General features: G+C 44.9%; 1 protein-coding gene across 1 annotated transcript in view; it reads left to right on the top strand.

The window, feature by feature from the left end:
* Positions 1 to 961: 961 nt before the first annotated feature.
* LOC147898053 (Ribosomal protein L1p/L10e family) overlaps positions 962 to 23595 on the top strand; it is a 74583-nt gene continuing 51949 nt past the window's right edge. The window contains exons 1-6 of the mRNA XM_087379056.1: positions 962 to 1731; positions 1836 to 1913; positions 2027 to 2068; positions 2163 to 2268; positions 2384 to 2448; positions 13752 to 13796. Of these exons, the coding sequence (XP_087235182.1) occupies positions 1183 to 1731; positions 1836 to 1913; positions 2027 to 2068; positions 2163 to 2268; positions 2384 to 2448; positions 13752 to 13796 (885 nt within the window). The 5' untranslated portion in view covers positions 962 to 1182. The remainder of the gene's footprint in view (positions 1732 to 1835; positions 1914 to 2026; positions 2069 to 2162; positions 2269 to 2383; positions 2449 to 13751; positions 13797 to 23595) is intronic.

Raw genomic sequence — 23595 nt, 5'->3', positions numbered from 1 at the left:
TATAATCACATTCCTAGTACAACTGTAAAATGTGAGGATATTCTGAGGAGAATTCTATATCTACCCACTTGGCATCAAGTGCCAAATAGTATTTGGACTTGACAAGATACCTGCAGTAATTCTGCCTCGAGTCCTTTCTTTCTTTCTTTGGAGATTCCCCTCCATCTCTTCCACCTCTAGTGGCTTTTGGTAACTTCTGATCATTAATGTGGACCGGTCTTGTGGTGTTCTCTGCTCCCTTCTGAATGACTGACCTGCTGCTCGAGCACCAGGTGGCCACATGCCCCACTTTCCCGCATCTAAAGCACTTTCTTTCCTTGTAAAGAATCTCTAGCATTTCCTGCTTTTTAAGAGCACTGGGTAGCCATGGGCCCTTCTTTCTTTGCAAATCTACACCCTTTTTCTTGGCAAGTCCATGCCCTTTTCGTTGTGGGGTTGACTACTTCCTTGTGGAAAAGGTATTCCAAGACAACCATGGTAGACATCCATTAATTTTCAACTCTATTTTAATAACTTCCTTGCACATAATCCTCAAATAGTTTTGGAATATGACTGGCTATAGCATCAACTTTGCTACTTGAAAGAATACTTCGTTCAAACTTTTTTTTGAGGCCTCATTGAAGTGAAAATTTGAGTTGCTTGGTTACTTGTGCATTGAAACATTAATTTTTTGAAGTCAATGAACTTACAAATGACATGAGCTCAACAAATTTTTTGGCATTTCCTTCAAATGGAGTACTAATGTCTGCATGATCTTAGAAATGATATTGTGTCGTTGCAACTAGAGAGATCATATTTCTTTCAAATGGATTGTTGATGTCTAGAGCCTCATAAGCTGAAGCCACTCCTTTTGTGCATACATGCACTCTTGTTATCAATCACATTGTGAAATACACATTCAATTATGATCATTCACCTTGTTTGACATACAGAAATGAAAGCTGCTAAAACCTAAACCCCTACAAAACCCTTGATGAGTGTGGGAGAGATGTGGCTGGCTATGGAGGAGTTGAGCGTTGAAGAGTGAAGCTTTCATCATTTTCTTCTTCTTCTTCTTCTTCTTCTTCTTCATCATCAGCATCATCCTCAAGTGCTATGGAGGTCTGAGCTTTGGAGCTTGAAGGTTTCAAGCTTTCATCAGCTTCTTCTTCTTCTTCAGCATCATATCTCGTCTTCTTGGCGATGGCTGTGCTGGCTCGTCGTCTCCTTCGCCACACCCTCCTCCTCTCTCAGCAGCCATCGCCGAGATCCTTCACCCTCCCCCTCTCCTTCTGCTCCTCCTCCTCCCCAGCTCCTCCCACCAGTGGCGAAGGCGAAGGCCAAGGGAAAGGGGACGAGTCGCCCAACGCATCTCTCATCCCCCCCATCGTCTCCTACCCTCCCCTTCCCCAGGAGCCTCGCAGACGCTTCCCCCCTCCTCCACAGGATGCTTCCCTCTCCCCCGACTCTCCTCCCGATGACCCTGCTGCCCCCAGCTTCTCTTCCGACATCATACCCCCCGCTTATGAATCCGCTTACAGACCTCGCGTGGCTCCCCTCCCTGAGGATCGCGCTCCCCAGCAGCCGGATGCCCCTGGCGGCATTGGTTTGGCGCAATCTCGAATGGGGCAACGGCTCAAGGGATTCGTTCCCGAGGATCAGATGGACATTCCTACACCCACAGTCGTGAAAGTTGAGACGAAGCCACGTCCGCCTCCGGTTGTTCTTCCGGACGCCATCCGGCAAGTGAAGGTAGAATTTGATTCTCCTTCACCTCAAGACGAATTTTCATCCTGCGAAGCAAATGTAGTATCGGGATCTTCCATTCATGCAGTTTTTTAAATCATGGACTCCAGGCTCACCGCAAGGCTCGGTTTGACGAGACGGTTGAAGTTGCAGTGCGCTTGGGTGTCGACCCGAAAAGATCCGATCAGGTGCTTTAGCCCGAAAGTGTTATGGGCACTGAGAAACATTACTTATGTCTTTCGTTTCAAGCTTTTCCTTCTTACATCGTAACCGTGGGCTTAGCGTGTTCTGTCTCATGCAGCTGGTCCGCGGTGCGGCTACTTTACCGCACGGCACTGGCAAGGTTGTAGACATTTTCATTGGCCCTTTCTAAACACCACTGTGGGTCTGTTGCTGAAAAGACATCATCGTTGACATTTAGTGCTTAACGCATGTAGGCCGTGAGGGTTGCTGTTTTTGCACAAGATGACGAAGCTGAGGAAGCCAAGGCTGCGGGTGCTGATGTGGTTGGGGCTGAAGAGCTTATTGACATGATATTGCGAAGTAAGCAGTCTTTGCTCTGTGGGAATCGGACGCGATTCCAAGATTCCTTTGAACTTTGCTGTTATTTATCGACAGCTTTTGATGAAAGGTCCTGTCTGGCACAGAAACATTTCAGGTGGAGGCAAGCTCGATTTTGACAAATGTGTGGCTACGCCTTCAATGATGCCGCAGCTTAGCAGGGTAATTTGTTCTCTTGATGCCTTTGAGAGCCCGGAATCAAGGCTGTAAAAAATTCAATCAGATGGTTTATCAGTCATGAGAGCTGAAGAACGTGGTAGGCTAACGCGTTGTGTTAGCTTGTCAGGGCCAATGCATGCAGAAATACATCTACACATTTGAAACTATATCCGGAACAAATCATCATAATTGCATTCATTTTTCTTATATCTACCAGCTTTGGACTTTCCTAAAGAGTCAGTAAGAAAGAAAGCTGACATACAGTGATTGTCTCTTAAAGGGAGGGTTTAAAGCATGAAAACGACCCGTTACAATAGTTTGTAAGAATATTAACCAGTGTGCGCCAGAGTAGAGTTGAATGGCCTCATACACATATTCTAGTTACTGAGTGGAAGTTGTCGCACAAGTAGCCTTGTCAAGCTGACCTGATTTCTTTGAATACTTTACTCTTTCGATTGCGACGGCTGAAGGCTGGCAATGTTGCACCTCTGTTGCTACACCTTGGCTTCAAAAACGCTAGGCCAAGGCTGAAACATGTTGGAATAAGGACTACAAAGAGTAATGATGTGTGGCTGACGTGATGACACATGCAAAGAATGCATTTGGATATATTGCCTCAAGGCCGACCTAGCCTTCTCGTCATCCATTTCGGCCCCTTTGTAGACCAAAAGAAGTGGACCAAGGTGGCCCTTTTTAGTTCATGCATCGGTTGCAGCAGCATGGTATTCAATTAAGTGGAAGCCTTGGCTGGATGTTGCCATAATGCTTCAATAACGAGTTCCCAATGTGATGGGGTGGAGGAGGTTGTGGGGTTTCGGAGTCTGGTTCATGTGTGTGAGAAAGGCAATATGACAGTGAGGCGATAATGAAAGAGGGGGAGATGGAACGGAAGAGACAGAAAGAGGCAGAGAATGTGGGATAGATGTAGAGAAAAAGAGGAGGTGAGAGCACATTGATTAGAGCTGAGGGCTTGAAGTATATCAAGCAGCGTGTTGTGGCATACCAGCTGTATTACTTCACAACACTTCTAGCACATCCATGTCCACAGAAACATCTCCCTCGCTTTGAATATCCACGATTTGCCCTACGACCGTCCCCTTGGAGGCTGTGGTTTTCTTGAGCTCAGTGATCACTCTTAGTACCTGCTCTAGAGCCACATCACACACTGCTCGAAGGCAAGGCTGAGAGCAAGGACAACAGTGTCTGTTGGAGGTCAACATCTCCTGATGTCACCTTAGTGAGAGAGGGCAAGTGCTTGTGGGTGTGCTTGCCCCCTGTGAGGTTAGGCTAGTCCAGAGAGGGTTTTGTTGTGGGTGTGCCCGCCCCCCATGAGGGTAGAGTAGGGAGTAAGGTTCCTCCGAGCTGACATGGAGGCACCTATATGGTGTGCCTGTGTGGCCACCTGTGGGGCAGCCTATATGCAGCAGTCCAGCACCCCCTGCAGGCAGAGGTGGGGTTGGCCACCTAGGCGCTGCTGTTGGCTTGGTTGGGGCAGGAGGTCACCTCCTTTATGGCTGTGTAGGCAGCCCCATAGGGCATAGCTGCAGTCGGCCTATAGGGCAGGAGGTCAGCCCCCTAGGCGGCCTGTTCATGGGCAGTCAGGCAGCCCTATATAGGCTGCACAGCATCCCCTTTATGCAGGTGTGGGGTCGGCCAGGTGGCCCAGTTGTCTGCCCTTGAGGCAGCCCTCTAGGGCTGAGTGCCAGCCCCTTATAGAGGGCAGAGGGGGGTCGGTCCCCTAGCAGGTGAGTCGGCTCTCATAGGGCAGTGAGTCGGCCCTATATGTAGACTGACTAGGGGGGACCATGGGCAATATATAGGCCCTCCTCCTCTGCTTCTTGTTTATCTCAGTCTGGAGGTTGTTGAGCAGTTGTGTCCAGCTGTTGAGCAGCCTGTTGTTGCAGACGTTTTTCCCCAGCAGTAGAGGGGCTTTCCCTAGAGATCACTTGCAGCTCTCTCTTGTTTCTCTCCCTCCCTCCCAGTGGTGTGTGTGTGAGGTTCTCTCTCTCTCTCTCTGTCTCTCTCTGTCTCTCTCTCTCTCTCTCTCTCTTTCTCCGTTTCTGTTCATTTTCGCTGCACTTCTCACAGTATCTTCTCCAAACTCCTTTAATTCTAGGATGTCCACTCCTGAGTTCATCGTTCTCCATACAGGAAAGGTCGCCATGAATGAGAGACAGTTTGAATCATCTACATGGCACATGCCGATGACATTACTGCTGCAACAAAGCTGAGTCGATTGAAGTCATGTCGGCAAGTGAAGTCATGTAGTCTTGCGTTTTCGTCATGCCTTGAGCACAGAAGCTATCGAATGCCACCTTAATACATTTGCCACTTAGCCAATCCATCATGGAGAGACCTTCACCCATCGAATCGACATGGTCTGGTCCATCCCATCCTAGCGCCTTGGAATATTACGAAAGGCTTGCATTTGGTAATTTTGACCTTTTCTCCACAACACAACCTTCTGTGCGCCCCATGAGTTCGCAGGTGGCGATGCAAAGGATTGGCCGCACCCTCTTCCCTCATGCAAGCAAAAAATAGCTCATAGATTCATGGATTTTGGTGGGATAGTAGAGAGGAACATCTTTCCATGGTAGCTTTGCCTTCGCATGTATGCAAGCCTTGAAGTCGACGGTTGAAGTAGAACTCTGTTGCCATAACTTAAGCTCCACTACATGCAGGCAAGGCACTATGAAGAGTGGGGCAATGGAAGAATCGAGCCATCGATGAATGTGTGGCCATGTGCCACATGGACAAGTACTAGAGAAGAATGGAGATGGCAAGTGAGCTTGGAATGCAATTTGGAAAGCTGCGGCTGTCCACACCATAACTCTTACTTGTTTTTCTCTCTCATGGAGGCGTAAGAACCCTTTAGATGCATTTTATGCTTCATCAAAGGGTCTCAACAGAAGGACCTTTTCTCAAAAAGTCCTTTGAATTTGAGGCCTACTCATGTATATACCTAGATGAATCCAAGAACATTCCTAAACTCATCCTCTAAAAACACAACATAGTGCAGTTTCAATCTCATGATAGTCACTCATAAGGTTGAAGACCATAAACTCCATCACGCATAACAGGGACTAGCTACTATGACATCACCACTGATGTCATCAACGCCCAATAGTGGGTGTATACCATAGTATAAAAAAATGCTCTCACACATACAAATCCACACACCCATACATACTTGAGCATCCATTTATACAAAGTCTTCATACTGAGTTTCTGTCGGCACTTCGGAGGTGAAGGACGAAGGCTAGCACTAAAGGAGAAGGCTAATAAAAACGTAGTCCAAAATCTCTTCATTCAAGCTACAACTACTTGTGAAGTCTAAACAATTTCATTTTAGTCTCTCCCAAACGAGCATCTAAATCTAGCTTATAGGGCAATTCACCATTTAAGATAGAAAGAATTATCACAATACCAGCAAGACGCAACATGGACGAAAACTTCACAAGGTGAAATTTGAAGAACATTCCCAAACTTTGTGTGCGGTTTCAATCTCATGATAGTCACTCATAAGATTGAAAACGAGAAATTCCATCAATCTCTTTTGCTCTCTTGCTTTGTGATTTTGATGGGCTTGCTTAGTGACATATTGTTCATAGCTTTTGCTTGTAGCATCATGGGGGACAAGCTTGTACTGTTCATAACTTTTGCTTGTAGCATCATGGGGGACAAGCTTGTGGAAATGCTTTCGTTCAAAATCTCATCTTCTTAGTCGCTTTGTCTGTCTCTTATGTGAGAGATTTATCCTCATGTCTAATTGCCCTCTGATTGTTTGCGTAGATCTTCAAACTCAGCTATTCCCTTTTTTACATCTTCATTAGGAGTTGTAGATGGGTTTGTGTTTTTAGCATCAATTTTTGAGGTTCTTGGTAGTTTAGGATCCTTGAGCATAGAATCAAAATTCCAATGCGAGGAGCTTCAAAGCCCATTTTCATTTTGCCCGAAGAAAGGGACAACCAACTACAAACATAAGAAGACGTCATTATATGAGAAGAAGGAAAGATAATCTCTGTCTCGAACATGCAGACAATCATAACATGATTGTTGTAAAGATGCACGGAAAACGGGTATTTAGCCAGAGAGGGATCACCAAAGACCTGATGATTGTGGTCGTTCAATAGGGTCCTTAGTGTCCAATAACAAATCAATAGTAAAGAAGATCATATCCTTGCCTCATTGGATGAAAACCAAACAATCAGAAGTTCCTACCAAAGGAAGCACTGGGGAAATGAGCTTGAAGTCGCTGTCGTAGCAAGAGCAAGAAATCACGAGACTTTGGGCAATGCCAGACTAGATCAGGTATAGGCTATTGTATAGGCAGGCATCGTTGATAAGTGGCAAGAACCCCAAGCATAAACCGCCACAAGAAAAAGAGGAAGCTTGAAAGCCAAGTGCTGTAATCTTTTGTGCGTGTCATATGCTAGATGCGATTGGCGTGAATTGGCGTGAATAGAAAGCTAAGGAGGAGGCAGCAAAACCTTGCACAAAGATGCAACTGTGATATCATCTACTGATTTCTCATGGCAAGGACGATCATCCAATTGAAGAACCTAATCTTTGAGGCGGTCAAATATATCAATACGCGGTACAGACTGAAAATCTGTGACAATAAATACCATATAGGACTATAACATTGTCCCAAAGCATACTTTCTGATAGCTACAGGAGAAGAGATGACCATACCAGCTGTATCAAGCACATCATCGACATGGCAGATACCTTTAGACCAAAGAAAATGAGAGTGGTGAGGTTCTTGTAAGGCCAAAGGAGGCATGAATTCCTTTGACCAATGAAGACCCTTAGCACTCTATGAGTTACCTACCAGAGTGTCCTTTGTCATGACGAGAGGAAGCACTAATCCGTGATTAGTAGACATTACAACATTATTATATATTATACGCCAATGGTGTAACATGTATTTGTATTTATGATGGACATCGACCGATTTGTTATGGCGGTGGATCATCTCAGTAGATAGGACTAGTCGAGCTGGAGCCACTGCTTCAAACGGCATCAAATTTGGACATGTGATACTTAATTTTTTAATAAAACTGTGCACACACATGTCTAGGTCCTAGGGACAATAGGAAGGGAAGGGTGCATTAAGGTGCATTGAATGGTAGATGCATGGGTCATAGGCTAAGGTTAGGTGTAAATGGGAAGATGGAACTTGAGTGATCTCGAGGGACATTAATGAAAGGGTATCACCCTTTCATTGTGAATCTCACGTAGCATTCTTCATTCACCTTGCATTCATCTGCCATCTCTCACACCTCTTGCATGTAGGTCGAAATAGAAACAAGTACTCTCATGAGGGCACGCTTCCCCATTGGATGGCCAATTGGCATTCGAATTCTGCATGCATTGCACACATTTGCATTCTCGAGAAGGCTGGTTCTTCACATCCTTGCCATTTCATTGCAGATGGGAGAGTATGTGCTTCTAATTAGTGATCAAACGAGAGAGAAAAGGGCATCCCTTTTTACTTTGCCTTTAATGTGACCTAGAAGAAAGTCCCAATGAGTGGGCTGCCAGTGAGTCCCAATGAGTGGGCTGACAGTGACCAGAAGTTCGTACTTTCAATTGCTCTCAGAGCTTCTCTTGCCGCTTTTTGACACCCCCACCCTAGGTGGTGCTTGTCTGGTAGGGCGAAGAGGAGCTTACTTTTTTGTCAAAGCAGCCACTGCCTTTGTCATCCTGCACCCGACTCAAAGGATTGTCCTGCTTTCTCGCAGCATGAGATTTGGAGCAGCATTTTGGAACAGCCCACATGCATTTCAAAGAAGCCCTAATCTTGCTTTGGGGCTTTGACGGCTCAATTTTGGCTTGTAGACTCTGTTTTTGGATAGTGCTATCATGTTTTATTCATTTTAGGTGCAGTCTATGTGTTTCCAACCCATATGCACATGGTGGAAGCCCGCATGTCACTTTGAACGTTCAAATCAATGTTTTGGAGCTGAAATTTATTTTCCAGTTGGTGGCTACAAATTTGCAGATTTGGTTGCACTTTAGTTGTTTGTTCCAATCATATATGGGGGGAGGATGGTTGCTAACAGTTTTCTAGTCATTGTTCAATTACAACTTATGGGTTGGTTTTTGATTTAATTTCTTTTTTCTATCATTACCTGCCCTATTATTTTACATAAGCTTAGCCAAGTTAGGCGTTTTATAGATGATTTATTTGTACCAGATGTTCCCAACTTTCAAGACTTTATGTACAAAGACGCTTGTGCTTTTTGGAGAAGGAATCTATCCTCGTGACTCTTGTGAACTGAACTGCACTTCAAGAGGGGATTCGTGTGTTTTGCAAAATATGGAGTCATTTCTTCCCAATTCCATAGATTTTTTGGCCTTTGTACAACTAAGGAGTCTTTTATCACTCAATGTCGTAAATTATTCACTTTACTAATACACGAGGTATAATCCAAGAAAAATAATGGAAAAAATAAGCACAATCTTAGATATGAAGTCTTTTATCTGTTGGAGATATCATAGCCAAAGAGTGTGGTGATGTGATGTGTTAGTGTGAAGTACTAGGTGATCTAGTACTAGTCTATGTGAGGAAATAATGCTCAAATGAAGAAGGCTTTGTACTTCACTTGTCTTGTTACACTTGATGAATGAATGAAAGCAATGAATGAGAGCATACTTCATGTCTTCATTTGAGCATTATTTCCTCACATCCCCTCTCTCTCTCTCTCTCTCTCTCTCTCTCTCTCTCTCTCTCTCTTCACCATGTTTCTAACATGGTATCAGAGCAGGCAGGATTCCTGCCCTAGCCCGCCTTGCCACGTCATCTTCTCCAACAAACCCTAAACCCTAACTCTGCTTAGCTGCCTCTCCTATGCAGTCTGCTCATTTCTGCCTCTAGCTGCCTCCTTTCCTCAGCCGTTTGCTTCCATTTCTGCGTGTCCACAGTCCGCCTCCATTGCCGCCTTCATACGAGACCTTTTGGAGCTTAGCCCGCCTTGCCACATCATCTTCTTCAACAAACCCTAAACCCTAACTCTGCTCAGCTGCCTCTCCTATGCAGCTTGCTCATTTCTGCCTCTAGCTGCCTCCTTTCCTCAGCTGTTTGCCTCCATTTCTGCCTGTCCACAGCCCGCCTCCATTGCCGCCTTCATACGAGACCTTTTGGAGCTTTGGGCGCTGCTTCTTGGCCTTTATAGCTTGCTGGTTGGCAGTTCCTGCAAGAGGCGTGTGCAGGTGTGGTTCCCACGGCTGTTTTGGAGCTCTAAGCTCCTGCAGCAGAGCCGACCATCTGTGTCTATCGCTTGTAGAAGTTTGAGGTCATTGAAGGCATTTCCGAGTGTGTCCGAGCTAGTGTTGCATAGCCGCCTTTAAGAGAGCAGTTTTGGAGGTTTTCAATGGCAAGAACAGCCTTTTATTACTGCTGCTGTGTAGTCAGCCACTTGACAAGATTCTCCGTAGCATTTTGAGTCATTTGAAGGCATTTTTGAGCTATTTCCAGCACTCCAGCACACCCACAACAGCCGTTTTTCAGCTTGGTGACCTGCTACGTCAATTTGAAGCTGTCCTTCTGAGCCGCCTTGCATATCTCAGACCTGCTGCAGCATTTCAAGCTCACAACGCCCACAAGAGCTCCTTCTCTGGTTTAGTTTTGTATTTGGAGCATCACCAGCCACGTGTATCTGCCCTCTTGCATACGTGAAGGCTCCTATTGTGTTTTGACGTCCTAGACGAGTCACCATACTTGCTGGTTCTTCAGCTGGTGCTGCGAGTTTGTTACCTTAGTCTGCACACATGGAGCCTCGCCCTCGTGGTGAAGGTCAATCGTCACAAGTCTCAGCTTGGAATGAGAAGAATGACAGGGCACTAGCGCTTATTGGTTTGAGGCTGGCTAACAATCTATTCATCTTGACTTGAGACATTGGACAAGCTCAAGAATATATACGTCACATCTACTGGACCTGAGGAGCAAGCTTTATCAGCTATATTACGTGATCTATCCCTCTCTGAGATGGTAGATGCTCGTTAGTGATGCTCTGTGTTTGTGTTGAGTCAAATAAAGGTTCTCAGCCTTGAGTTGTCCCTCTAAATTGAATGTATTTGGAGATTGAATGTACTTGGAATCAATAAGAGGTACCTTGCCGTGGGTTGTCCCCCAAAAAATGATTGTGTTGTGTTTTACTTCATTTGATGATGGTATTGACCACCCAGTTCAGAGTAAGGGGAGATGACGAGTGATGGTTTGCCCTTGCTTGCCCTATCAGCTAGATTTAGATTTAGATGCTCCTTGGGGAGAGACTAAAATGAAAATGTTTAGACTTCACAAGCAGTTGTAGCTTGAATGAAGAGATTTTGGACTACCTTTTGATTAGCCTTCTGCTTTAGTGCTAGCCTTCATCATGGCTGAGTCTGCCCTTCACCTCCGGAGTGCCGATAGAAACTCAGTACGAAGACTTTGTATAAATGGATGCTCAAGTATGTGTGGGTGTGTGGATTTGTATGTGTGAGAGCATATTTTTATACTATGGTCTACACCCACTGTTGGGCGCTGATGACGTCAGTGGGGATGTCATAGTAGCTAGTCCCTGCTATGCATGATGTAGTTTATGGTTTTCAACGTTGTGAGTGACTATCATGAGATTGAAACTGCACTATGTTGTGTTTTTAGAGGATGAGTTTGGGAATGTTCCTGGATTCATCGAGGTATATGGTTTGCCCTTGTTGGTCGCAAGTTGACTGAGAAGTCACTATCACATGGGAGGTGTAGGATAGTTGGACTTGCTCTTTGCAGTATTGCGGTGGAGGGGGATCGGTCTACCCTTTGCATGTTGGGTCTCACACTCTTTGCTCTAAAGGGGGGTGTTGGAGATATCACAGCCAAAGAGTGTGGTGATGTGATGTGTTAGTGGGAAGTACTAAGTGATCTAGTACTAGTCTATGTGATTGAGTCTTGTGTGAGTGCCACGTGTCATCATGGGACTTATCCCATATGCACTAGGTGCTAGTGTGTGAGTGAGTAGCCTATATAAGGCTTGTACTTCACTTGTCTTGTTACACTTCATGAATGAATCAAAACCTTCTTCATGTCTTCATTTGAGCATTATTTCCTCACACCCTCTCTCTCTCTCTCTCTCTCTCTCTCTCTCTCTCTCTCTCTCTTCACCATGTTTCTAACATTATCTATGGTGTATCGGCCTTAGGTATGTTTAGAATGATTGAACATAAGCTGAAAACAAAAAGTGGGGATCTAAATAGCCCGTTTTTCTTTTAGTTTCAAAAGGGAGTTTGATTGAGTATGCATGTGCTTTCTAAGTTAGGAATGTAATTTTGCATCTTTGTAGGAAGCGGTACATAAGTGTAAGGGTTCCATTTAGTTTTTTATGTTTTAAGAGAGAGAGAGAGAGAGAGAGAGAGAGAGAGAGAGAGATTTTGTTCTTGATTTTTGGAAGATTTTGTTTCTTGATTTGCTTGTTTATTTTTGCTTAGGATGCTTAGTTACCTTCTTCCTTTCTTGTTTTCTATTTGACGTAGTTTAGTAAGCACTGGGTTTGCCCAAGAGACTCCGCGGGTCTTTAGAAACCGAGTATAGATGCTTATGCTTGGGCACTGATGATGACATAAGTGTTGCTTTGCTTGCTAAGTATGTCTTCCTTTTGTTTTTCAAAAAAGTTTTTGTTACCTCTTTTTTCTTTTCTTTCGTTTTCTCTTTTATCTTCTGTGTAGAATTTTGGACTATAGAACAACAAAGAGACTCCGCGGGTCTTTAGAAACCCAGTATAGCTGCTTATGCTTGGGCACTGATGACGACATAAGTGTTGCTTTGCTTGCTAAGTATGTCTTCCTTTTGCTTTTCATAAAAGTTTTTGTTTACCTTTTTTTCTTCTCTTTCATTTTCTCTTTTATTTTCTTTGTAGATTTTTGATCTTTAGAACAACAAAAATTCTAAATTTGTATGATTGGACTTATTCTAGTCTTACAAAGGTATATATAAATCTGTATTATTGGACATTATCATCTAGCCCCGGCCCCCACATAGGAATCTTACTTTTCCAACCATAACATAACAAAACATAGCATAGCTATAACCTAACATAACATACGTTACATATTCTAGTCTTACAAAGGTATATATATTTAATTTCTTACATTTTTGGCTAGAAGCTCTCTTTGGAGCTCGTGGGTACAAAGTTGCAGATTTACTTACTTAGGTTGCTTGTTGTAGTCATGTGGGGTGCAAGGATAGTTGCTAATAAAATTTCAGTTCGTTTTCTACCTGTGGGTTGATTTTCTGTGCATTTTTGCTTTCTAGTAACTTAAGAGACCTTTTCATGAAAGGCTCTAAATTTTGATTGTACTTTTCAAAAGAGTCTTGCCCTTAAAAACTATTGATAATGGAATGTCAAACTTTGCTTTTCAAATAAAATAAAGTTTAGGAGTTTAAAATAGCTCATCGGAATGGAAAGGGAAAATTTTGAAGAAAGTTGCTTTGAAACTAGAAGAAGTCTCTTCAATTACTTGCTCAAAGCAAAGTAATTATCTTTCTAAAATGGGAAACTCTTCCTCAAAAATTCCACAGGAAAATTGTCATATCTTATATGGACAAATGTTCCAATTACTTCGCTTTTATTTGCAAAAATTTACTTAGAATGTCTTGGAGAGAATTGAACTCGTTTGCCAAAACTTATGCTCGTGCCTTAGTTTCTCAAAAGGATCTGATCTCAAAACTCCAGAGTTTTTGCACGTCTTTAGGGTGGGTTTGGAATCCAAGTATCCCTTTTCTTTGTGTTGCTTGGAAGTGTCACAAAATTCAAAAAAAGGCTAGATTTATTGCAGCGGCTTGTTAGACTACTTGACATATGTCTCTAAATGGCTAAGCTACTGCTTCAAAGCCATGTTGCCTAGCGACCATGAACTTTGGAGGGACTTATTAAAGGAGACAGATGATTCTTCACATTCAAGCTGGATTTGGCTTTGTAGGAGTGATTCCTATTGCAAAGTTTTTTAATTCCTCTCGAAGCATTCAAGAAAAAGAGTCTCCAATCCTCCTTCAAACCTACGATTTTACTACGCTTTATACAAAGATCCAGTTGGAAGATCTGAAGTTTAGAATTAAAAGCTAATGGTTGAAGTTCAAATACAATAATAATTTTGTACACGTTATCATTCATGGTTTATTAAACTTTTCTCTCAATATGGATGCTCTTGATGGTACTTAGTGTGAGATGCTAAGTATAATGAAGAATACACCACACCTTTAATTTATCTTTGCTTATTCTGCCCGCCTTGAGAATTATAGTGCTAATTTTTGGTTTTGCATCTTGCAGGTTGCTCGAATTCTAGGACCTAGAGGTTTGATGCCAAATCCGAAGGTAGGTTTTGCATAGAGCAAGACTAATCTGTTTTGTTTTTGAAGAGAGAGAGAGAGAGAGAGAGAGAGAGAGAAAGAAAGAAAGAAATTTTATTAGAGTCTTCGGAAGACCGATGGGTCTATGAGATTGGAAGAAAACCTGATACAAATCATAGTAAGGGTGGAGCTACTGAAACGAGAGAGAGAGAGAGAGAGAGAGAGAGAGAGAGAGAGAGAGAGAGAGAGAGAGAGAGAGAGAGTCCAGTGGGCAATGCAGAAGCTCCGAAGACATATCCAAGAGTCATGGTACCTCTCCGATAGGAAGCAAATATGTCACGTATTTGTAGCTGTCAAGTTGTCTCTTGTCGTGGTGGGGATGGTGGTTGCCGGGATCTTTGTATCCAATGGGTAGGATCAAGGGTGACACCTCGGGTTGGTCGGTCTCCTCTGAGTAAAGCGGGGATGGGCTGAACCTCTATTGTGTGTGCTCAGTCCTATGGCAAACCTCAGTGCATGGGTAACTCGCATGTCCTCTAGATACTGGGGCTTGATGATCAGTCCATCATCTGATACCCTCAAGAAGTGGTTTCGGTAAAACTGGAGCTTGGTAGGGAACTCCTAGTCCCCTCCCTAGGCCATGATGTGTATAGCTGAAGTAAATCCAACTGTATGATACGGTTGATCTCATCTCTTGGGATTTGGAGGGATGGGGGTCTAGACTAGACTGAAAGGTGGGGAGACGGTCCATTTGAAAGGCTTGAGATCGAAACCATTTGGAGATACGTGCATACCAGGCTGTGCTGATCCCACTCTTGGCAAGTCCTATGGATGACTCTAGTGTCAGTCTCGGTAATCTCCATTGGGGTAAGGTCCACATTCTGTGTAGATATGTCACTGTCTAGAAGATGGCATCAATCTGCATCTTGGACCCCATGACAACCTATAGCCTCTGGAATCTCCGCCACTCAGTCACCAGTAAATCATAGCCCCAAAAGGGTGTTGCGTACATGGCTGTCGGTCTCACTGGTGTATCAAATAGCCACCCCTTCGTCGGGGGATCTCGGAAGTGTGCTTGGAAGCATTGTCTCTCCAATCGAGCTAAGGCCCCCTACCCTCGTGTGAGTTGTGTCCTAACGGCGTGTGTCATCGTGAAGATGGGCCTTGCAAAAACTGCATCGAGATATGTATATGTTTGTACTATCTGGCTCCTCTCGACAAGTGAAGCTGTGTTGTCGGAGTACTGCTCGTGAGGTATTGAAGATTGTAAGCTTGGTCTTGCCAAGGTTAACCGTCAGGTCTCTCTCTGTAAAATGCCTTTAGAGCCTCAAGATGCAGTTGTAAGCCCATTGCAGAGGAGGAGATGAGAACTATGTCATCTGCATACAACAATATCTGTATCATCAAATCTGTAAGTAGGGACCCCTCTCCTCCTAGGCGGTCAATGAATGTCGTGATCTTGTCAATGTAGAGCCCAAAATAGGCTCATCACGCGCCAAATCATGTCATCTGGTATTTGCATCTCCTAAAGCCTCCGTATTAAACAAGCTCGTGGGACTGTGTCAAAAGCCTTTCGAAAGTCTACGAAGCAAGCATAGACTTTCTGGGATCTGGACCTCGCCTCCTCGATGACTGCCCGTAAGGTAAAAATGTGGTCTAGGGTGGAGTGCTGTGGTTGGAAACCTGCTTGCCCCAGTGCTTGCTGCCCATGTGCCTTAGTATGATCTCTCGCTCCATATATCTTGGCCAGTGTATGGCCTGTCATGAGTTTGCGGTAGTTCCCTGTATCCATTGGGTCTCTTGCTTTGTGTATCGGCACAATGATAGTGGTGCTCTAAGGAGAAGGGAATCTATGACATACTGCATGCTTAAACATCTATGCTAGGATTGGAGCCAGGATGTCATGCCCATGTGCAAAGTATTTTGTTCTCAGCCCCTCATGGTCCATGGCTTTCTGGTTGTGGAGTCGGTGTAATGCATCCCATACATTCTCTGCAGTAAACAAGGAGGATGTGGTGGGTGTGGGTAAGGAAGACAAATCCAGTGGTGTCTGCATTGGGACATCATATAGGGAGGTCGCGTATGTGTGCCAAACTCTTGGATCAATGGAGTCTCCATACAAAGGTGGGATCTCCCCCTCGAAAAGATCTGATCACCTCATCCATCCGATGTGAGAGAGAAGCTCGTCTCTTTTGACGAGTCACTTCACGCAGCATCCGTTGTGCCTCAGTCCTTGTAAGACGTCCCAAGGCTTGCTTTTGTATGACATGGGATCTCATCTCACGACACTCATCATTGAACCATGGATTTTGGGGCATCTTCCTTGTTGGGGAGCGTGAGGTAGATCAGGATGTGGGGAAGGATCTGGCTGAGCATCTTGAACCATTGATACTAAAGTGTCTGAGACATGAGCTATGTCTGCATAGTCCCCAAGAGAGTTTGGTAGCTCCGAGATAAGGTGACTTATGTACACTGTGTCAAGGGCATGGTCAAAATGTACCTGGATTCGAGTGAAGGCTAGCATGGGGGATCGAGACATTGAAAGTCAGATAGGAGTGGTCAGCGCCTTGTGGGGGGACGGGCACAGCGAGGTCATGTATATGTGGCACAAAAGATGGGGATCCCAAAAGGTAATCCATTGTACTCGATCCTCCTTCGTGTGAGAAGCAAGTGAACCCCTCCTCACAACGGCCACCTGGGAAGACCGTTGTCTATAATTAGATTGTGAACTGCTCCCATATCCAATAGATGTTGGCCATATGCATTGACATTTGGTGCATCATCTCGTAATCCCATGTTGGGTGTTGGAAGCAATGGAAGCTAAAAAATGGAAGCACAATGGAGAAAAACGAGATGTTGTAATAGATTGCTGAAAAACTGAAGTGCGTAGGCTCAAGGGAGAGCCAACATAACAAAACCCTAGGGCTAACTGTCCTAACTGGACTAAGTGTCCTAACTGACCTAGATGGTACATAAACTAAGTGTACCAATAGTCCTAAATGACTCTAACTAGGCCTACAAGGCTCATACCAAGGTATAAGTGGCATCTATGGATAGCCCATGAGATAGCCTACAAACCCCCCTCCATGGTATGGGTTGAAGTATTCTGGACATGGCTCAGGATACCTTAATAGCTAGTGTCATGGTTGCACATGTTTGTCCCGTAGGATATAGCAACCTATGACTGTAGAGAGTACAACAGATCAAGTGACAAAAGGTACTAAGTTTAAAGCTTGTCGAAAAGCCTCAAACTTAGGTCGAGGTAGAGCCTTCTTAAAAAGATCTGCGAAGTTGTCTTCAGTGGGAACATAAGACAATTCAATATCACCTGCTGATAATCGCTCTCTAACACAATGATAGTGAACCTCAATGTGCTTTGTGCGAACATGGAAAATTGGATTTCGTGCGACAGCCAAAGCACTTTGATTATCAGTGAAGATGACGGTAGGAGCAGTGTGACATGCACAAAGATCTGCAAGTAGCTTCCGAAGCCAAACTCACTTCACTGTAGTTGTAAAAGCCGCTCTATACTCAGCTTCAAAGCTAGAAGTAGCAACTGTACTTTGCTTCTTGCTGAACCAAGAAACACATGAAGTACCAAGCATAAAACAGTTGCCACTATGTGACACGAGTGTTAGAACAACCAGCCCAATCACTATCAGTGAATGCATGCATGACAAGTGAAGTATCAGCCCCATAAAGAAGGCCTAAATGCTGAGTGCCTTTAAGATATCTGAAAACACGCTTCACGGCATGCCAATGGTGCATAGATGGGCTGTGCATATATTTGCTTAATTGTGAGACAGCATACTGTAGATCAAGTCTCGTATGGCATAGGTAGATCAAACAACCAACTGCCTGCTGATAGAGAGTGACATCACATGTACCGCTGCCATCCTCAGAAGAGAAGTGAAAACCAGTCTCTAATGGTGTGGATACTGGCTTGCAATCCTCAAACTGAACATGCTGCAAAAGCTGTCCAATGTACTTGGATTGTGACATCAAAATGCCCCCCTCATTGTTAGCAAATTGAATGCCCAGATAGTAGTGCAGAAGACCAAGATCAGACATAGCAAATGTCTGCTGCAAATCAATTTTAAAATCTGCAATTTGCTGAGCATATGTCCCAGTTACAAGCATGTCATCCACATAAAGGACTAAAATCAGCAAATTTGTCCCACGCTTGCGGATGTAAAGGGTAGCCTCTGTAGGGCTGTTCTGAAAGCCAAGTGTGAGCAAATGAGAATGATTTCTCGAATACCAAGCCCGAGGTGCTTGCTTCAATCCATAGATGGCCTTTTTCAAGCGGCATACCTTGCTTTTAGAACCTTCAACCTCAAAGCCAAGAGGTCGGGAAACATAGACCTCTTCTTGCAAATGCCCATGAAGGAAAGCTGTCTTAATATCAAGCTGATGTATCTACCAATGAAAGTGGGCAGCAAAGGCAATAACAATGCGAATGGTAGTGATCGTGGAAGTGGGAACAAAAGTCTCCTCAAAGTCAATGCCATGCTGCTGAGCATAGCCCTTAGCAACAAGACGGGCTTTGTAATGGTCCACTGGACCATCAGCTTTCTGTTTGATCGTGTAAACCCACTTAGTTCCAATGGCATTCTTGCCATGAGGCAAATCACACAACTCCCAAGTGTCATTCTGATGGATAGAATCCAATTCAGCTTGCATGGCCTTCATCCAACAATCGTTCTGAAAGGCATCTTGATGACATAATGGCTCTTCATTGCATGCCGTAGCAACCAAAGCATAAGCAACAAAACTAGCATGCTCTTTCCGGACAGCTGCTCTCATACGGGCTGGTAGAGGAGTGTCTTGTTTGTTGTCTTTTAATGTGTCAAGGAGCCAACGGGGTACCTTTTTAGGCTCTTGAATTTCTGCTCTTTCCTGGTCAAGAGCCTTGTGCAAATGATCCTGATCAATGATAGGCATATCAGGCTGAATTTCTGCATGCACTTGTGGCTGCAAATGACCAACAGATGGAGGAGGGACAACCTCAGATGGAACATCATCCTGAGCATCGGATGGAAACAAAGGCATCAAGCTGTCAAATATGTCTGGGGCATCAACAACGGGCTGCTTATGACAGTCCAGCAAAGGCATAGTGGAAGATTCATAAAACACAACATCCCGACTGACAAAACACTTGCCCGTGCATAGTTGATATAGCTTATAGTCCCTGCTCTCTGAACTATACCCAAGAAAAATGCATTTAACAGCTTTATCATCCAATTTAGTGCGTCTCTGTGAAGGCACATGAGCATAAGCTAAGCATCCAAAAGTCCTCATGTCGGAAATGCGAGGCTTACGACCCGTCCAAGCCTCATAAGGTGTGATAGTCTGCAATGCCTTTGTAGGACATCTATTCAAGATGTAATTTGCACACATGACCGCATCCAACCACAACTTATTAGGTAAATGTTTGCCTTTCAACATGCATCTGGATATTTCCATCACTGATCTATTCTTCCACTCAGCCACGGGATTCTGTTGAGGAGTATAAGGCACCGTGCATCGATGATTAATGCCACGAGAAGTCAAAAAAACATCAAACTCCTTTGACATGTATTCACCCCCTCTGTCTGTATTAATTGTAGAATCCCGTAGGATAGAATAGATGCATCTTGGGAGAGGAGTGAGAGCACAATGAAACAAAATGTAGTTCTCTATTATGATTGTGAGAAAGAGGACTCTCTCTTATAGAAAGGGGGAGAAGGTAGTACCTTCCCTACATAAGTGGCAATCAGCCCCGACATCAGTGGGAATCAGTCCCTACATCAGTGGGACTGGCCTAAATCAAAGGAACCTCCCATGTGGGGGCCTTTGGCTTACATCATCACTTAGGTCACACACTAGACACATCATAGCACTTGATGTGCCTTTACAACACACACAAACACACATGTGACTCCCCTAGATGCACACATGCTCCATAGAGCAAGCCCTTGATCATACTTATCCCAACATACCCCCCCTCAAGGGGTTGCCTCTTGCAGTGCCAATGATACATCTAGTCTCATAGTTTCTCATGCCATCTCATGGTGGTCAAGGATAAATCTATGGCTAGGATCTCATGCTAGCAAGGGTTCCCAAGGGTGTGAGGTTCACAGAAATGGGATAGACAAAACACATATCACATGGTCTACATCATATGGTGACCAGCGGTGATTTACAAAAGACATAACATATGATATTCTTTTTGGAGTACTACTCCAGGTAGAGAACCTCAAAATTTGACCAAGTGATGATAAACAAAAATTCAAAAGACAAAGTGCTTAAAAAGCATAGTCTTTATTTTCAAAGTTTGATTCTTCATTTGCTGATGGAGTTCTTCCTTCAGCCAGATTTGCTTTGTTGTTGAAGTAGTCCTTCTTCACAAGAAATGCTTGATTCTCTTTGTTGTTCTTCATGGAATAACACATTCCCTTTTCCAATTGTAGGTAAAGGAACAAGATATATTTGAAGCATTTTCCTTGTGCACCAAATACTGAGAGAAGATGATCCCAAGCTTCATGTGAAGTTTCAAAGCCATCAATGATAGTAAGAGCCTTCTTGTCTTTGATCAACCAATTAGCTTTTTCTTTTGTAGACTTCTTTCCATTCACAACATTCCATATCTTCTTTTTCATAATCATAAACTCAGCTTTTGTTTGCCAAGTATGGAAACTAGTTCCATCCAACTTCTCTATATGCTTGGGCTTAGTCATCTTTACAATTCAAGTACTCATCAAGAGAGAATCACATAGTCATTATGTTGGAAAGGTCACCTCCCCATCTGTAAGCCCCCCATATGAGGAGAGCATGGGGGAGGGAGACTTAGGGCAGTGCCCAACAGGAAAAGAGAGAAAGGGGCTACCACATAGACAGCATCATGGCTGGCATGAGGGCAGCACATCTAGGACTGTTAAGGGCAGGACACAGGGCCAGGAAAGTACGGAGCAGAAGCAACACAGTCTGGGACAGATTGCGGAGGATCTAGGACATGGAGGCGCACTGTTTGCAGAGGCGCAGACATGGCAGGGAGTGCAGGCTCAGATCTGCAGCAAGGAATGTGACTGTCAGTGGGCAGGTGGCAGGCCTTTTATAGGCTGCATATTTGCCTTGAATGGAGGGCCAAAAGCCTTGGAAGTTTGGGCCATAAAAGGCCTGAATTGTGAGCCCTTTAAGGGCGGTTTTTCCCAAGCAGGCTGGTTGGTTTTCATACAGACTGGGTCGGTTTCTGTAACAGACTGAGTCGGTTTTTTTGGCCAGGCCTTGGGGGCCTATATAAGGAGGCCATTCAGGCCTCATTTCCACATCATCTGGAGCAGCAATTCCATCAGCAGAAAGAGCAGCAGCAGGGCTATCTTTGGGCCTACAGTCAGGAGGAGAAAGTAGTACCTTGTGCTGCAGACTTAGCTTGCAGGAAGCTGCCCACCTAGACTGGTTTCCAGACAGCAAGGTGGAGAAGATCATTCTAGACGGAAAGTCTACTCACGCTCGAGGTGGAGCACGCGGACTCTAGTCTAGAGATAGCCAGCAGATAGGAGGACGACTTTGTGGTAAGATAAGAGGACCACACCATTGGTGGGACTCTGGATCTGTCACTCTTGTATTGTGTCCATAGTTGTGGACGGAAATATATTATTTGGTGGTTTCTCTATCTAGTTTGGTTCATTGTCTATTGATGAGTCTGCACACCTATTGAATGCACATAAGTAAAGAAGTTTGTGATTCCACACCCACACCGCACACTGTGTGAGCTCCTGGGCATTATTTCCGCTGCGTGTACCCTCTGTTGGGTATTTTCTAACATGGTATCAGAGCCCAAGTAGGAGGCTCACAGGTGTGGGAGCCTGAAGGCAGGGACCTTGCTGAAGGACGACCCTGATTTAGAAGCTCTAAGGAATCGACTTCCACGACTGGAGGATTGTGCCCTTGCGAGAAGGAGGGTGACTCAGGTTCACGGTATGTTGATCCCGAAATCACAGTAAGGATGTCTGACATAGAGAGTTGGGTCGACGAGGAGTCAGATGCCTTTGTGAAGGTGAAGGACAGTATGGAGCGCTTTGTACCTTCCAGGTGTGTAGCTGTTGACACTGACACGAGGGTGGATTCCATGGAAAGCCCTGTGGTCTCATGGTCAGATGGATGCTGGACTTCAGAAGGGGACAGTACAGGATTACACAGGATCTTGGCAGGTGCCTCATTGAGGTACAGGGTTTGCTTTCAGAGCAAACATTCAGGCAGTACAACAGTCTGGTATGTATTTGATATTCTGCATTTGAACCTTTATAGCATGCTGTGGAGAGATTTTGCTCTTCATTTGTCTCAGGTGATAAGAGATTGGAAGGAATTGGCCTTCTTCGAAGGCAGAAGGGGAAGTTTTGGTGCTTCTTCAAATCTCGGACACAGATTGCTAGAAGGTGGTGGACAAAGAGTACTGAAGCCAGAAGAGTACCTGCTTGAGAACTCAGCGAGAGTTCGTGGTCCAGGTTATCTGGATAAATTCATTGGTTACAGACCTTGCCAAAGGAAGGACGGGTTGAAATAGACCCTCAGAGCATGGTGCCTGGAAGACTCCAGGTTGTTCACTCATTATGAGGGGGATGACTGGAAGATCGTGATGGCTGGGTTGCTCAAGTTCAGAGGCGGGAATGTGACTGAAGGAGGTGGTACCAGGAGGTGCTACCAGAGACGGACCTGTGTACCAGGATGGTGTGCGGAAGCGGAACCGGACCTGGTGGAGCAGGAGCCACTGGATGAAAAGCCAGGAAAAGATTTCGACACCGAAAGGTTCCAGAGGACTACGACCAGGGAGTTACTGGAGCATCTTCATCGACATGTTGGCATTGGGCTGAGATGTGTCGGTGAGAGGGGGTGTTGGAAAGGTCACCTCCCCATCTGTAAGCCCCCATATGAGGAGAGCATGGGGGAGGGAGACCTAGGGCAGTGCCCAACAGGAAAAGAGAGAAAGGGGCTGCCACATAGACAGCATCATGGCTGGCATGAGGGCAGCACATCTAGGACTGTTAAGGGCAGGACACAGGGCCAGGAAAGTACGGAGCAGAAGCAACACAGTCTGGGACAGATTGCGGAGGATCTAGGACATGGAGGCGCACTGTTTGCAGAGGCGCAGACATGGCAGGGAGTGCAGGCTCAGATCTGCAGCAAGGAATGTGACTGTCAGTGGGCAGGTGGCAGGCCTTTTATAGGCTGCATATTTGCCTTGAATGGAGGGCCGAAAGCCCTGGAAGTTTGGGCCATAAAAGGCCTGAATTGTGAGCCCTTTAAGGGCGGTTTTTCCCAAGCAGGCTGGTCGGTTTTCATACAGACTGGGTCGGTTTCTGGAACAGACTGAGTCAGTTTTTTGGGCCAGGCCTTGGGGCCTATATAAGGAGGCCATTCAGGCCTCATTTCCACATCATCTGGAGCAGCAATTTCATCAGCAGAAAGAGCAGCAGCAGGGCTATCTTTGGGCCTACAGTCAGGAGGAGAAAGTAGTACCTTGTGCTGCAGACTTAGCTTGCAGGAAGCTGCCCGCCTAGACTGGTTTCCAGACAGCAAGGTGGAGAAGATCATTCTAGACGGAAAGTCTACTCACGCTCGAGGTGGAGCACGGGGACTCTAGTCTAGAGATAGCCAGCAGATAGGAGAAGGACTTTGTGGTAAGATAAGAGGACCACACCATTGGTGGGACTCTGGATCTGTCACTCTTGTATTGTGTCCATAGTTGTGGACGGAAATATATTATTTGGTGGTTTCTCTATCTAGTTTGGTTCATTGTCTATTGATGAGTCTGCACACCTATTGAATGCACATAAGTAAAGAAG

Source organism: Dipteris shenzhenensis, chromosome 9, assembly GCF_047967505.1.
Source record: "Dipteris shenzhenensis isolate YYH24624 ecotype China chromosome 9, Dip_SZ_1.0, whole genome shotgun sequence".
NCBI lineage: Eukaryota > Viridiplantae > Streptophyta > Polypodiopsida > Gleicheniales > Dipteridaceae > Dipteris > Dipteris shenzhenensis.
The sequence above is the reverse complement of the archived record's forward strand: the minus strand, read 5'-3'. Positions and strand labels throughout refer to the sequence as shown.